General features: G+C 40.7%; 3 protein-coding genes across 25 annotated transcripts in view; 1 reads left to right on the forward strand and 2 right to left on the reverse strand.

Annotated features, from left to right (window-relative positions):
• HYCC2 (hyccin PI4KA lipid kinase complex subunit 2) overlaps positions 1 to 8,805 on the reverse strand; it is a 91,120-nt gene extending 82,315 nt beyond the window's left edge. For 4 of the 21 annotated variants that reach the window (XM_065562064.1, XM_042851717.2, XM_065562066.1 and 1 more), the window contains exons 1-2: positions 8,666 to 8,805; positions 7,426 to 7,470 (exon numbers count right to left, since the gene is read on the reverse strand). The gene's annotated coding sequence lies outside the window, so the exon portion shown is untranslated. The other 17 variants (XM_065562063.1, XM_065562056.1, XM_042851720.2 and 14 more) reach the window with 15 other exon arrangements.
• Positions 1 to 15,249, reverse strand: part of LOC135974151 (serine/arginine repetitive matrix protein 2-like) — a 994,828-nt gene that overhangs the window by 575,793 nt on the left and 403,786 nt on the right. The gene's annotated exons all lie outside the window — the stretch shown is intronic.
• Positions 8,685 to 15,051, forward strand: NDUFB3 (NADH:ubiquinone oxidoreductase subunit B3). 3 transcript variants are annotated; one of them, XM_005310298.5, is made up of 3 exons: positions 8,685 to 8,825; positions 11,498 to 11,633; positions 14,773 to 15,051. In XM_005310298.5, exons 2-3 carry the CDS (start codon positions 11,500 to 11,502, stop codon positions 14,927 to 14,929), a joined length of 291 nt encoding a protein of 96 aa, XP_005310355.1. In that variant the 5' UTR covers positions 8,685 to 8,825; positions 11,498 to 11,499; the 3' UTR covers positions 14,930 to 15,051. The 3 variants fall into 3 exon arrangements, with proteins under 3 accessions (XP_005310355.1, XP_005310354.1, XP_065418161.1); XM_005310297.5 differs by having other exon boundaries at positions 8,721 to 8,861; XM_065562089.1 differs by having other exon boundaries at positions 8,825 to 9,467.

The following is a 15,249-nucleotide window of genomic DNA, read 5'->3' on the forward strand; positions in this document are numbered from 1 at the left end:
CCATCTCAATCGTCCAATGGCCCACTGGTTGTTTAGCAGGCTGCCCACTTCTGATGTACTTAAAAAAAAATTGCTATTACTTTTTGAGTCTTTGGCTAGCTGTTCTTCAAATTCTTTTTTGGCCTTTCTAATTATATTTTTACACTTTATTTGCCAGAGTTTATTTTCCTCACTAGGATTTAACTTCCACTTTTAAAAGGATATCTTTTTAGTCTCTCACTGCTTCTTTTACTTTGTTGTTTAGCCAGGGTGGCACTTTTTTGGTTCTCTATGTTTTTTAATTTGGGGCATACATTTAAGTTGAGCTTCTCTTATGGTGTCTTTAAATAGTTTCCATGCAGCTTGCAGGGATTTCACTTTTGGCCCTGTGCCCTTTAATTTCTGTTTAACTAACTTCCTCATTTTTGTATAATTCCCCTTTCTGAAATGAAAAGCCATGTTGGGCTGCTGTGGTATTTTCCCAACCACAGGGATGTTAAATTTAATTATATTATGGTCACTATTACCAAGCGGTTCAGCTATATTCACCTCTTGGACCAGATCCTATGCTCCACTTAGGACTAAATCAAGAATTGCCTCTCCTCTTGTGGGTTCCAAGACTAGCTGTTCCAAGAAGCAGGCATTTAAGCTGTCAAGAAACTTTATCTCTGCATCCCGTCCTGAGGTGATATGAACCCAGTCAATATGGCGATAGTTGAAATCCCCCATTATTATTTGTATAGCCTCTCTAATCTCCCTGAGCATTTCATAGCTACTATCACCATCCTGGTCAGGTGGTCGGTAATATATCCCTACTGCTATATTCTTATTTTTAGAGCATGGAAGATTCATAGTGCCACTCCCCCACCAGCATGACCTGTTCTGTCCTTCTGATATATTTTGTACCCTGTTATTACTGTGTCCCATTGATTATCCTTATTCCACCAAGTTTCTGTGATGCCTATTATATCAATATCCTCATTTAATACAAGGCACTCTAGTTCTTACTATTTAGACTTCTAGCATTGGTACACAAGCATTTTAAAAACTTTGCACCTTTTAGCTGTCTGCCATTACATGAGGTAATTGAATGGGATTCTTTTTCATTTGACTGTTTCTCATCAGACCCTACCCATATTTTACCATCTTCCATCCTCTCCTCCTTACTAGGACATAGAGAATCTCCATTAATAGATCCTTCCCTAAGGGTTGTCTTTGTCCGAGCCACGTGCTCCTCCGAACCACAACTCAACACCCACACCACGTGTGGTGTTAAGAAAAATTCCCAATTTTTTTCTCACAAAAAGTCCACTCTCATATATACAAAGAACAATAGATAGAGTCTTAGCAAGCAAAATATGAAAAAAAATAAATGTGAGAAATTCTGTAATGGCAGCAGTTACTGGTGTTAGCATGGAACTGCTGCACATGTTGCATGGACAGTCTATATGTTCCCAATTCATAAAAACTATGTGCACATAAATGCATCCCAAATTTCTATCTCCTCCATTTGAAACCATAATGAGGGGCCGTATTGCCAGCCAGTGCTTTTGTGCTTAGGCTCACTAACCTGCTGGTATACAATAAGCCATGTTGTATATTTAGTTCCTGCTTGCCATAAACAGTTTGAAAAAATTTAATTGCTATCTCATCCCCTACAGCTGAGCATAATAAGGGGACTGGCAAAGGATCTCCCATCCCAGGAAGTTGGGGGGGAGGGGCTATGGAGTGCCTCACACAAACTCACAGATGAAGGCAGGAAGAGGTCTCTCCATCTTTTCCGAGCATCAGCAGACAGTTGGCACGTGGAGAAGTTGAGGGATCAAAGCAGATGAGAGAAGAAGTCGTGGCAGGTACACAGATATAAACAGAGGTAGAAGGTGACAGCCATGGTAATAGCAGCTGTTTTGCTGACACAGACAAATCAGGAAGCATGCATGGAGGTTCCAATCTAACAGCAGTAAATGTTGCTGTCACAGAATACTCATGAAATTAAACAGTGCAGAAACAATTGATGAATGCTGAACTAAAAACATTAGCTCAATCTATTCCTTTCATTCCTCAAATCACCTTATACACTTTCAAGATTCCTTTTAATCCTTGCTGCACTCTATTTTAGATTAAGTAACAAGGAGCAGGCCTGACAGCACTTAAAGAGCTTGATGGTTTCAAAGATTTTTATAAACTGTTATCTATGGAAATACAAATCAAGACAAGAGAGCAGCTCCTACAAAGCATGCTACTGAAGGCATCTTATGTTGTGGTCTGTTCTAGAACAGCACTTTACCATGAAAAGTTACTCTCCAGGAACTTGACAATAAAAACATTAGAAACTTCCACAATCTACCCACCATACTGAAACAGGTCAGTTACCATCAAACAGCGGTTAGAGTTTGGTCAACATCTTAAGGATCGAACACAATAGCCATACTAATTAAGCATTTAGAAGAAACCGGCTACAGCCCAAGAATTTTGAACAAAATTCCTAGCTATGAAGAAACAAGAATAAAAGACTGAAAAAGCAGAGGAAACTGGTCATTTTCTACTGTGGATCTAAATTCCCCCTGCTCCCCTTTGACCAGCTTCTGGACCAACAGAATAACAGTCTAAAAAGGATAAAATTGTTGAATTTTCCAGTTACAACCAATTGAAGGATTCAGGCTTTTATTATGCTGGTGCTTTGTTAGTTTTCCTTACAATTTCTACACTGAGGGACACATTATTTTGCTAATAGACTCACTGATTTAAAATCATTCCTGGTGTAACTCCAGTGAAGTACATGGAGTGTCACCAAGGATTCATTTATCCCGTTGTTGTTCCTAGAGAAGTTTTATTATAACATTAGAGTTTGGAAAAACATTTTTCTCCCATAACAAAATAAATGCTATATTGGGCAACTGCTTGTACTACTACGGCTCTACAACATATAACATGTCAGGGCTATGGAACAAAAAGCATTTATTATTGACACCTGCTGAAGTTTACTTTCAGGTACTTTCAGCAAGGCAATATGTCTAATGGTTAGAACAGGAGCTTGAAGACCTAGTGTGAAATACCGATTTCAATGAAATCAATGGTAAAAACAATCAACTGACTTCAATGGAGCCACGATTTCACCCCTCATTTCTTTTGCCCACATCTCCAATAAACCAGTGTGTGACCTTGAGCAAAACACTTAGTACCTCTATATCTGAATTCCTAATCTGTAAGACTGGGATATACTTACCTACCTTTATAAAGTGCTTTGAGATCCTTAGCTGACTAAATACAATCATAGAATATCAGGGTTAGAAGGGACCTCAGGAGGTCACCTAGTCCAACCCCCTGCTCAAAACAGGACCAATCTACAATTAAATCATCCCAGCCAGGGCTTTGTCAAGCCTGACCTTAAAAACCTCAAGGTTCTAGTAGTACAAGGTATTACTACTACTAGAACCACACCACATCTAATACAAGTAAAGAACACTACCTGTCATTCTCCATGTTTCAACACAAGAATCCTCAGAGGCACTCAAACATCTGGGTAGAGGCCTTCTTTATCCTACGCATTCAATGTGTGATAAACTGCACAAAAAAGGATCACTATCAGCATCAACCAACTAATCTATTTAAAAATAGAGTTATGAATCTCATCTGCAATATACAGTTCCTTGCACAGACTCTCTCTTAGAGGAAGGAAAGACTTGCCATATAAACCAGCATACAAAACAAAACATTTCAAGCTAAAAAGACACACACACGGTAATACAGTTAACATAACCTTTGCGGTAGTGCGAGTATATATTATTAGCGTCCACTACCCTTTGCCCCATGGCATAAACATAGAAGACGTACACAGATGTTTCCCCTGTAATTAAAACAATTGATTGCGAACACTGCAAACATCTGACATATGAGTAGCGCGATGCTTTTTCATTTCATTCCCTGCAGGAATAACTCACATTAGGTCAGGCGTCTGACAAACCCATGGTTCCTAAAATTACAGATGTCCCAACTAAGGGACTGGAAATCCATGACTCCCAATATAGATTGTATACACAAATCTTGAAGAGCAAGATTTTTGTGTTTCTCAATATCCTGCTGCTCACCAGAATAGAGCAGGCAGATTGTAGAGATGCAGTGACATGCATATACCTGGTCATGTAAAGACCCACACACCAAAACTAAGTTGGCTGGTAGGCTAATTTTAGGTCTGCTAGACTTAATATTGTTTTAATAACTAATTAAAAAGGGACTCGAATACCTTTTCTAATTTAGTTAGAAAATCTTTTCCCTGAACAGGATGAAGTAAGCCAATATTGCACTGAATCTGTATTTAAGTAGCCATTTGAGAATCACAGTCTCATCTTGATACACAGGAGTTATACAAGTATATTCCCAGAATCAAGTATTTTTAAAATACTGGCTAGCCCAAGTATGTCATTTAACAGGAGGGTCCAAGGATTCAAAGCAAATAAGGAGAGCCCTAAAAGCTGGCAGATGCCAGTTTTTTAAAACCTCCCACCTTGGCTTTTACTAAATCTAAGATAGAAATAAACAAAATACTTGAGTAGTGATACTAAGTGTGTGTCCTACTTTGATAGCACACACTGGGACATTTGGTGACTTGTCTGTTCCAACCCTCACCCAAAGAGACATTTGTTTGGAAGAACTCCTCCCACTTTCTTACAGTTATTTCAACTAATTGGTCATGAGTCTCCATATCTTGCTGCAGTGTTAGTTATGCATCTATAACATATGGCTAAATTATACCAGTGTAACTGATACAGCCCATAAAAGAACAGCCCTCTGTACATACAAATACTTAACATTTAATTAGCAGGTAAAATCTGTAAGAAATTATATTGGATACATTTTCACCATTAAAAAATAATCAATCTTTAACTTATGATAAGTTAACCTAAGGTATTTCCATCACAAAGTCTACTTATTTTAGTCCACTAAAATCCAGTGGACTCTCACCCGGGACAATTAGAAAGCTTTCCTGCGTAAATGCCATCAACTTCTGCAGAATTTTCATTTTAATAAATAGAAACCTGGTTTTAAAAAATAATAGTTTTGAAGATAACCTTCCAAATATGAACCTATTCTTCATCTACAGAATTTGGCATTCTCCTAGGACGCCACAGAATTCAGGATTTTTAAACAGCATTCACCATTTTGCAGCAGCCAATCACCTGACATTTTGTTTTCTGTATCCCTGCTCTTCTGAGAGAGTTTTGCAGCTACTAAAAAGGGAGTACTGGATTACAGTGTGAGCTCTCTGTATTCTTCTACGGACCCATGTAACAAGGAGTCAGGGAACCAGATCTGGAGGGCAGCTTGCAGCCAAAGAATGAGGGGAAACTAGAAGCATAGGTGGCAAGCAGGGCTGCCTGGAGACTAGAGCAGCAAGGACCAGGGAAAGGGGTTACTGAAACTAAAAATTCCTACTTTCATGGTAAACATGGGGGAGGGGGGGGGGAAATAATGCAGTTCTGTGCCAGTGAGTCGACTTAGGCAGCCTAGAGACTACAGAAAAAAAAATCCCTTAATGAAAATAATTGTTGGTGAATTTTACATCTATTAGTATTTTCAAATACGAGCCAGAGGTTTTTTGGGAGAGCTGGGTTAGGAATGAAGGATATTTCATGGCAGGAGAATAAACTGACATTGAGGGGGAATTCAGTTCAAGTGTTGTACAGAGTACATGGGGCCCTGATTACATTAGATGGGCATAAAGCAAAGAATGTGATATTGTAAAGTGGCCGCATCATTTCTTGGGCAATTATATCCTTCTAGCTGCATATTTATTATTGTTCCTATTATACAATAGCTGTACACAAAATTTTAGAACAGTGTGTGCCAAAGAAAGCATTTCCAATATACCATCTCTGTCTTCTCTGTCTGCTCCCACTGAACAGAAAAAAGAAACCTTGCACTCAAATGCATTAGGTCTGACACAAGAGCACAAAGCTGGCAGAAGAATGCTAATTGCAGCACAAGAAGTTTTCTTATGAGACATTAACCTTTTGTTGTGGTAGATAAACCAGAGCATGTCTTACAAGAATGTAGAAAGTTTATAAATTATCTATGATTATTGTGCATGGGCTCTGCTCAAGGTTTCTTCATTTTCTGCTCCACAGACTGCTACTATAGTTCTATTCAGATAAGAATTTCATATGGTATGGTTGTGCTGCCTAACAACATTCTACTTACATAAAAGTGCTGTTCTCCCACACAGAATGGTGTCTTTATATTAAAATCTGCTAAACTGTTTTTCAAGTTCAGAATCCTAGTTATACATGTTCTTGTACCTTTATAACAGATAATACACTTATTCTCCAAATAATTAATTTTGTTTTCAGAAAATGATTATCACTACTTAATAGTTATTTCCAGAGCATATAAGAAACAGTTGAACAGTTTATACAATTCAGGAGTTAGTATTTTTTTAAGCATGCAGAACTCCATGAATGCAGAATCAAAAAAGTTCCAAGGAATCAGAAGCTCATCATAACTTCCCCCTCAAAGGGAAGATTAAAAACAAGGCTGGAACACAATATGGTTAAAGATCACCTGCAACTTTAACTCCCTGAGGGAAACATCAATCTTCAGCAGTAACGAACCTCAGGCAAGTCCCCAACAACATTCACTAGCCACAATAGGAAGGGAAGCATTTCACAGGTAGAGATAAATGAAGCTCTCCTTATGTACTCAAAACCTTCACTTTCCAAGCTATGAAAAACCCAACCAAAGAAAGCAAACATGTTTGCCTCTCCCAGTTCTGACACTGTATCCACAGTACAAAAGAGGCGGCCCTGGATCTTACAGATCTTATATCAGTGAAAAATATTAACCTCTGAAACCAGATAGAGACAGTCTAGATTAATCCGTTGGCTTTCTACCCAGAACAGTTTCACTATTAATAATATGGTAGTGGAATTCCTACTAAAACTCCAGTCTTCACCCTCTATTTGAGCATCTTAATAACAAAAGCAACATTTGAAATCCCAAAAGAAATAAAATATTTACATACTAACAGAAGATTCTTCTAAGTAAGCCCATTTTAAAATTGGTCAGTATCATGCTACAAACCCAGGCTTATGCCCATACAAAGCAAACTGTGGTAAATCATTTCAACATGTGTACACTGCCCCAAAAAATGACATTATAGCAAAATCTACAATTAAGTAATGATTACACTGTTTACCAGTTATTGCTCAGATTAGAACAAAAAGCAAGGACTACACACTCAATCATGAAGGGAAAACAATTTGCACTAACCAGGGGCAAATATAATTAACTCTTGAAAATGGCACACAAAGGTTGCCATTATGAGTGTTCTTACTACAGTCCCTGTTAATCGTTCTCTTCACACATTCCCTAGTGGCAATCAGCTAAGGGAATAAAACAGTAATTACTTTAGAGAATCTCTGCCCAAAGAAATGCCAAACTTCCACTTACCTTTTACTGTAGATTCCAGAATTCCACAACGTTTCCCAACTCTTCCTGAGAAAACAAATATTTGATGGTATATTGAGACCCAGTAATCCAATCTATCACTTAAGAAAAACCTGTTCTCTCTCTAGATTTGAGTACCAGCACAATTACCATATGTTTTTCTCTCTGACTATATGTGCGTGTGTATAGTGTGTGCATGAAGAGGGTATCTCCATAGAGATCTGTATGGTGCAGACCTCCTTCCCACTCTGTATCGCTTTTTCTGTAGGAGAGTGTCAGTGTGTATGAGTATAACAGAGAGGTTACATAACCAGTAGATACAGAAACGTCTCTATCATTAGGCTTGTGGACTTGTCCTGCCAAATTCTATGCTTTTCTCGCAACTATTGCTGCCTGTCTTGGTAGCAGGGTTCCTGATCTAGATCCCTGTCTCTTTTGGGGACTGTGATGTCAGTAAGAGAGCTCCAGAGGAGAAAAGTGTCTGTAAGGAGGAAGGTCTCCGAGTGCCATGGGGAAGGGGGTCTATGCGGGGCAGGGAACAGATCTATGTGGGGCAGGGGAATGGATCCCCGAGTGCCAGCCAGGGGAACAGATCTATGTGGGGCAGGGGTCCCCGAGTGCCAGCCAGGGGAACAGATCTATGTGGGGCAGGGGAAGGGGTCCCCGAGTGCCAGCCAGGGGAACAGATCTATGTGGGGCAGGGGAAGGGGTCCCCGAGTGCCAGCCAGGGGAACAGATCTATGTGGGGCAAGGGAAGGGGTCCCCGAGGGCCACGGGGAGGGGTCTACACGGAGTCGGGGGAAGGGTCTACGCGGGTGGCGGTCCCGTGTGCCGTGGCAGGTGCCAGCACGGGGGCCCCGCAGCTCGTGGGGTGCCGGGGTCTCAGCCGCTCTCACACCTGTGCGGACAATGGGGGCCCAGCAGAGGGGCCCGCAGCCCGGCACCCCCTGGGGGAGGGCTGACTGCCGCGCCCCGGGAGGGTCAAGGTCTGACCTCTGCCGGCCCCGCCCCACGGCTACAGCGAGGAGCGCAGCGGCCGCCCCCTCTCCCTACCTGCCGCCCCCTCTCCCCGTCCCCTTCCTGCCTCCTCTGCGGCCAGCCCTGCAGCGCAACAACGCCCCCGGCCATTGGGCCGCTCCCTCCCCCCAACATGCGCCGCGCTCATTGGCTATTTCCGCCTCTCCCCCCACTCCTGCTCCCGCCCAGGGCCTCGTGGCACCGGGGCTGGGAACCCGGGACTCGCCTCCGAGAGCGGCTGCTGCGGCTCCGACGAAACGGGGCGGGGCCTCAGCGTCGGCTCGGCGCGACCGGGAGCGGGGCAGGAAAAGCTCCCGGAACCTGCGCGCCCGGCGGCGTCCCCTGTCGGAGCTAGTCCGAGACGGCGACTTCCGCTTCCGGGGCTGGTGCGTCTGGACTGAGCGGGGTGACGGAGCGGCCAGGTAGCGGGGAGGTCCGGCGGCGGGGGGGGGCCGGCGCTATGGGGGAGGCCCCGGTGCTGGTTCCCCCGTCCCTGGGCAAGGGCATCCTGCGTTACCTAACCTTCCCCCTCCCTCCCCCCCGTGTGCTGCTGTGGCACAGACTCGTAGGCCTGGAAGAAACCTCGAGACTTGAGAGGTCACCCAGTCCCCTGCACTCCTGGCAGGGCCACGTATTACCTAGGCCACCCCGGCAGGTGTATGTCCTACCTGCTCCTAGCAATCCCCGAACTACCTTTGTCTCCACCCTCACCAGCTTGTTCTCTGCTTGTTTATGGGCCATTGGGGGCCTACACGGAGTCGGGGGAATGGCGGATGGCGGTCCCGAGTGCCATGGCAGGTGCCAGCCCTGGGGTTGCTCCGTTGACTTCAGTAGAGCTATGCAATCTTATATCCGCTAAGGATCTGGCCCTGTGGTCTTTCTTTTTGTTTTTCAGTGATGAGGAGCCAAATCAGCTCCATTGGGGGTTGGCACTCAGCTGTTGACACTATCTAGTTAATTAGAATATGGGTTTGGAGAGCCAATGTCCCTCATTAGATTGACAGAAACACTGTTTTTGTAGGCACCATGTGAGTTGAATAATTTTAAAATGTTGTTAATAAATAAATAATAAATATTAACATGATTAGTGATGTTAATTTATCTAACTTGGTGATTTCCAAACTGGTCTGCTGTCCACTTGCCATGGGCCGTGGAGAGCAGGCTGGTCATATGGAGGAATTTAGACTAGATGATCAAAATGGTTCCTTCTAGCCTTAAAAATCTGTGACTTAAGTTAGGGCTTAAACACTTTCATAGTTTGATTACATTGAGTCTGCTTAGTCTGATCAAATTCATTAAGAACAAGATGTCATTTATTATTTATTTTTGGTTTATAATACATAAAAAAAGCTGTCTCATGCTCTGGACATCTTTGATGTTTCTTTAAAATAGAGAATAATGTATCTGATTCCCACCATGTATTTGAGATAATAGACTAACCCCTTAGTGCAAAAAGATTAAAGTACTCCCCCCTCCCCAGATACCAGCTGTCGAACTTCACTTTCCCAAAAGTTTGAGTTTAAAAAAATGAAGTTTGCAACATACCACAAAGGTCAACAAACTTGAGTTATTTCAGCCCAAAGAAGGAGAGTGAGATCCAAATATGAGGGGTCCACATATACCTTTGCTGATGTCTGTGGTAACAATATTGCTCAGAGAGAGAGGCGATCTTTTAAGAAAGCAACATACAGGCTGTCCTAACTGGCATACAAATTGCAGTACATACCAATTTAAAAAAAATAGATTCTTTGACATACTTCTAAATATGGCTGTAGCTGTGTACAGTAAGACAATTGAGAACAGAGTACAATGTTTCATGCATTCTGAAATGTACACCTTGTCTCTCAAAATAAATAGTTAAGTTTCAAAATATTCATTTAAGTTGCATGTACTATATAATAAGTAGAGCTGGTTGGGAATTCTTTAACAGAACACTTTTTGTTGGAAGATGCTGATTTGTCAAAAACAAAACTTTGCAGAAACATTGGATTTCAATTGTACTTTTGTTGGGAAGTTTCTCCGGTGGAGATGGAATTTCTGGTGAAAACAAGAGAGAGAGGCATGTGCAAGCATGTACACAAACTCTCTCTTCCCCTTTCGGGTTCCAAGTATTTTAACACACAATTTGAAAGGAGTTGTGACTAACCAGGTTTATTAGGGTACAGTTTATGCAGAACTAAGCCATAGTAGCATTACATTAGAGTATTAAAAGAGTGTCTCCTAAAATGGTAAATAGTGTCTCCCATCATCCAGTATGAGATTTTTTGAAGCCACAAGACTATTTTAAAATTTAAATTATTCAAATAAGGAGATGTAGTGATCAGTGCTCAGAAAAAATGGTAATGTCATTTCCTAAATGGTAAAAAGATTTCCAACATGAAATATTTCAGTCAAAAATGTTAGAAATGTTTATACTAGACAGTGGTTTTGAAAACACATTAGCATCTGTGAAAGGATCACAATGACATTATAATACCAAATTTGGATAAACTGTCATCTCCAGTGTCCTGCAGTGTTTGCTTTTATATATTTAAATCATATGTAAATCCTTCCCAACTCCCTGGGCAACGTCTTTAATGTGTTCAGCTGAGTATCTGAAAATCTACATAGTGGTAGTATCTTTGAGTAGAAACTAACATTGTTCTGTAAAGAAGATAATGCTAGCGTTAATAAATTCCCTTACAATGATTATCAGAGAAGGATGTTGCCTTTTGGTACACTAGCTGTCACTGGAGTTAAGTGAACTGAACAGTTAGCACCCGAGGCAAATTGGACAAGTGCTGCTAATCAGAAATGATTTACCAAAACTAGTATAGCATAGCTAATCACAGCGTGAAGGATCTCTGAATTATTATTATTAGAACTATTAATAAAACATCTCTTTTTATTCTGAAGATTACTGTTTACAACACTGCCTCAGTGCGGTACGGTGGTGTTAGAAATCACTCTCCCTCTCCTCCCCAATTTCTGAAAGAGAACGTCAATCTTAGGAAGTTTAAACAAAAGTAAATTGTGCACCTTGAAAGAGCAGGGCCTTTTTTTTAACCTTTTCCTGCAGACATGGGGCATGAACATGAACATCGTCATGGGAAAATGGAACTCCCTGACTATAAACAATGGAAGATAGAGGGTACTCCGCTACAGGATGTCCAAGAAAGACTGGCTAGGCGGGGTCTTAGAGATCCATGGCTTCGGTAAGTGAGAGAATACATCATTCAGATCTATAGATACACGCGCGTGCACTTCCTGTAACCTTGTGATGTAGTCATTGTGGATGGTTTCTTTTTAGCAAAAAAGCTGGAAAAACACCTAGACTGCATCAGTTATCACATAAAAAATGTGGTTGACGTTCATTTTTTGTGTAGAGGTTACTAGTATTGCATTACAATGTGAGGAAGCTCTGAGGGTAAAGTTCAGCCATACTTTGTGATGTTTTATGATGAGATGAAGACAAAAGTCTTTTCAGATTTTGTTCTGCAGAATGGAGAGGTGAGCACACTGTTTACCTTTAGCCTGAGCTATCCCACAAATACTTAAGTTGGGGGGGTTCCATGATCTTGGCCTTGGTTCAGCAAGGCATTGAAGCAATGCTTGAATTTAAGCATGTGAGTAATCCTGTCCCTATTCAGCAAAGCACTTAAGCATGGTCTCATGAGGTCCCTTCTAACCCTGATAGTCTATGATACCAAATCTCATTGATTTCAATGGAACTTCAGTACAGTATGTGCTTAAATGCTTTGCTGAATAGGAACAGGATTACTTGTGTGCTTATAGACAAGAATGTTTTGCTGAATTGGGGCCTTTAATTGAAGTTTTGAACTGTAGTAGCAGATGGCTTGGGGTTTCAGTCTACTTTGTTCTATGTTTGCTAAGCAGTTCATGAAATCATATAGAAAACTGTTAAGGTGAATCAAGTCATGGAAGACCTGATCTTAGTCCCTTGAACTGGGGAGGTATCTTACTCCCTAGAGCTATTCTGCATTGTTTAGATAGCTGTAGAGACAGGGCTTTGACCTGAGTCACAATGGGGAGAAATATATAACATTCTCCTTTACCATTCTTCAGCCTTCGGGAATGAAAAGTGGCATGCTTCATGCTCCATTGTCCCATTCTACAGGAAGACAAAAGCCCTACATTAGCTATTCCATGGTCCGACAGGGAAATCGTCGTACCTGCTTCCTCCAGTACTCTTATGCAGTTTTTACCATGTGTTTTAAAGCAAGCTGTTGGATGGATATTGCTTTATCACCTCTTATTATGACCTATTGGGGGTGGGTTTGGATGGATTGAGTAATCCTTTATTTCCTTTTATTTGTTCAGGAGATAGTGTAAGAGTATTACATAGTCTCTAACTTTATGTTAATTACTATCTTTTAATGTTACCTGGAGTTGTTTTACCAGATATTAACTATCTACGGTTATCAGCTGTCTCTGAACCCTACTTTCTAAGTCTCCGACATTCCGTTTTTTATTCTTGCTTCTATTTCTTGTGAGTTCAAGCTTATAAAATTCACTCTAGTTAAATAGTTAATTTTATCTGGAGCACAATAATATTTCTCTTTTCTGCAGGAGTCCGGTTTACTACCACAAGAAAATGGCCATACTCCCAACACATTCTTCCAAAGTGCTGCATAAATAGCCAGTAAATTAATCCCACACCTTCTCCTGCACATGTTTCCTAAGTATATTGCTCTGAAACTGCTCCAAAATACTGTGTAGGGCTGAGAAAAACTCATGCTATTTATTCCCTTTCCTAGGTTAAAAATTGCTGTGTTTCTCAGAACATTGGTTTGCATTGGGGGGAAAAAAAAGAGTTGTTTACTGGATTTGTTGAATATTGACTAAGGGAGAAAGTGCAAAATCTCTTAGTAGATTAAAGTATTGGATCTCTCCTGCATATCTTTGCCTAATGCAGCATTATGTATAAAATAATGCTTAAATCCCACACTGAGACAAGCCTCTAGTACTAGTTTCATAGCAATCTCTTGAGTGAAGACATGATAGAAGTATCAAGATCTGTTTACTACATTTATTAAAGTTGTCGTTCTGAAGAATATCTTGTAGTAAGAATGCTAAAGTAGCAAAACCCCTCTGGGCTTTTTTCTTTTAGTTGGTATTGGCACCTGTCAAAAGGCTGGGAAATCTAAGACCAGTGTAGCCTAATTTATGTACATACAGCTTCTATGTAGATTTAGCCCTGATGAACAAATACAGATTTACAGCCCTGAAGACTGAAATTCTTTATCCACTTCATAGGAACACAGTACTAGCACCTACAGAACAAGTCTCCCATCCAGTGTGCCTTAACCCTGAGCTAGAGAGATCACCTACACAGGAGAAAGGGGTAGATGAGTGTCTACAGACCATTCAGTCCTTGACAATTCTGCTGAGACTCTCATCAAAACTATCAGTATCAAGTGCGGTGACAGTGGTTCAATCTTATCCTCTGGTAGATTGTTTTTTCCTTAGCTATGTCTCTGTGTCCTCTGCAAATATGATAGTGGAATCCAGAGCTTTGTTTCTGGAACAGACTATATTATTTGTGTTGGACTTAATATTTCATGTGGATCTGATAAGTCTAAGTACTTTATGACTGAAGTGGTAGTAACAGCTGTTGTTCACATACATGCTCAGTGAGGTAAAGGCTTGCATAAGACAGAATGTTATGGTCTTTAGACAAAAAAATAGAAAAAAAAGAAATTCTGTCTTTTTAAACAGTACAGAAAGGAGTATTCAAACTATGCTGAGAGTGTTAATTTCACCAGTAAGACTCAAGCAGGGAAATGTCTAGTGCTTTACAATTAGATGGTAAGCTCTTTGGGTCAGGGATCGTCTTTTCGTTCTGTGCTTGTACAGCACCTAGCACAATGGGTCCTGGATGTTAAGGTAATACAAATAATGATAATTACACCTGCCTCATTCAGAAGTGGCACAGGAGCACTTGCTTCATTCACTCCATATCTTGTATTTAAACGACTTGTGGGTTCTGTTTTTCCGGCATACAGAAAGTAAGTAGGATACAGTAACAGAAGACACTACACATGTATAGCTAAAGTTGCAGGAAAAAAATATTTTGTTACTGAAGATGTCTTATGTGATCATGTAATATGGTAATTAAAGGTTGGCATAACAAACATGCATAAGGGGGCATAGTTAACTTCATAGTATTTCCTGATATTTGAGTGCTTTAACTATGGAAACCTTACATTTTCAATGCATAGCTTTTTGGAATATGTTTTTTAACTTTTTGCATATAAATATATTTGTGTTGGTATATGGAATCAGAATGGGTCTTCTAACTTCGTTCTATCTGTCGGTTTTGTTTTTTCCTAGCAATGACGCATGGAGATATATGGGTGGCTTTGCAAAACCTCCCACTGTTGTGGACGTTCTCACCAAAGGTTTCAAGTGGGGATTCGTAGCCTTTGTGGTAGCACTTGGGGTCGAGTACGCACTGTTTCCTCCGAAGAAAAATGGAGGACATCACTGAAAATGGAATAGCAGAACTTCTCGAAGTTATTTACACAGTTCTAAATTAAAACATGTTATACAATAGCTTACTGCTTTTGTTGCACGTGTAAAGATGCCTATTAAAATTTCTCATTGGCAAGAGCATGTCTCTATGGCTTTGTCATCTTTTCTTGGAGAAAAAAAATAAAACTTTCCAATGATGTTCCCAAATCTAAACCTGACTTGATTCATGGAAAAACAAGATCTGCATGAGATGGTATGTACCATCTATTGAACTAGTGTGGAAAATAATATTGGTACTTTCAAGCTCTGCCAACTTGAAACTCCAAAAGAAGAAGT

Source organism: Chrysemys picta, chromosome 11, assembly GCF_011386835.1.
Source record: "Chrysemys picta bellii isolate R12L10 chromosome 11, ASM1138683v2, whole genome shotgun sequence".
NCBI lineage: Eukaryota > Metazoa > Chordata > Testudines > Emydidae > Chrysemys > Chrysemys picta.

What these genes read in the sequence shown, in the direction of transcription:
- NDUFB3 (XM_005310298.5), top strand. Translation starts at nt 11,500, where the DNA reads ATGGGGCATGAACATGAACATCGTCATGGGAAAATGGAACTCCCTGAC. An exon ending in CTTAGAGATCCATGGCTTCG is followed by an intron (nt 11,634 to 14,772) that starts GTAAGTGAGAGA and finishes GTTTTTTCCTAG; the next exon opens with CAATGACGCATGGAGATATA.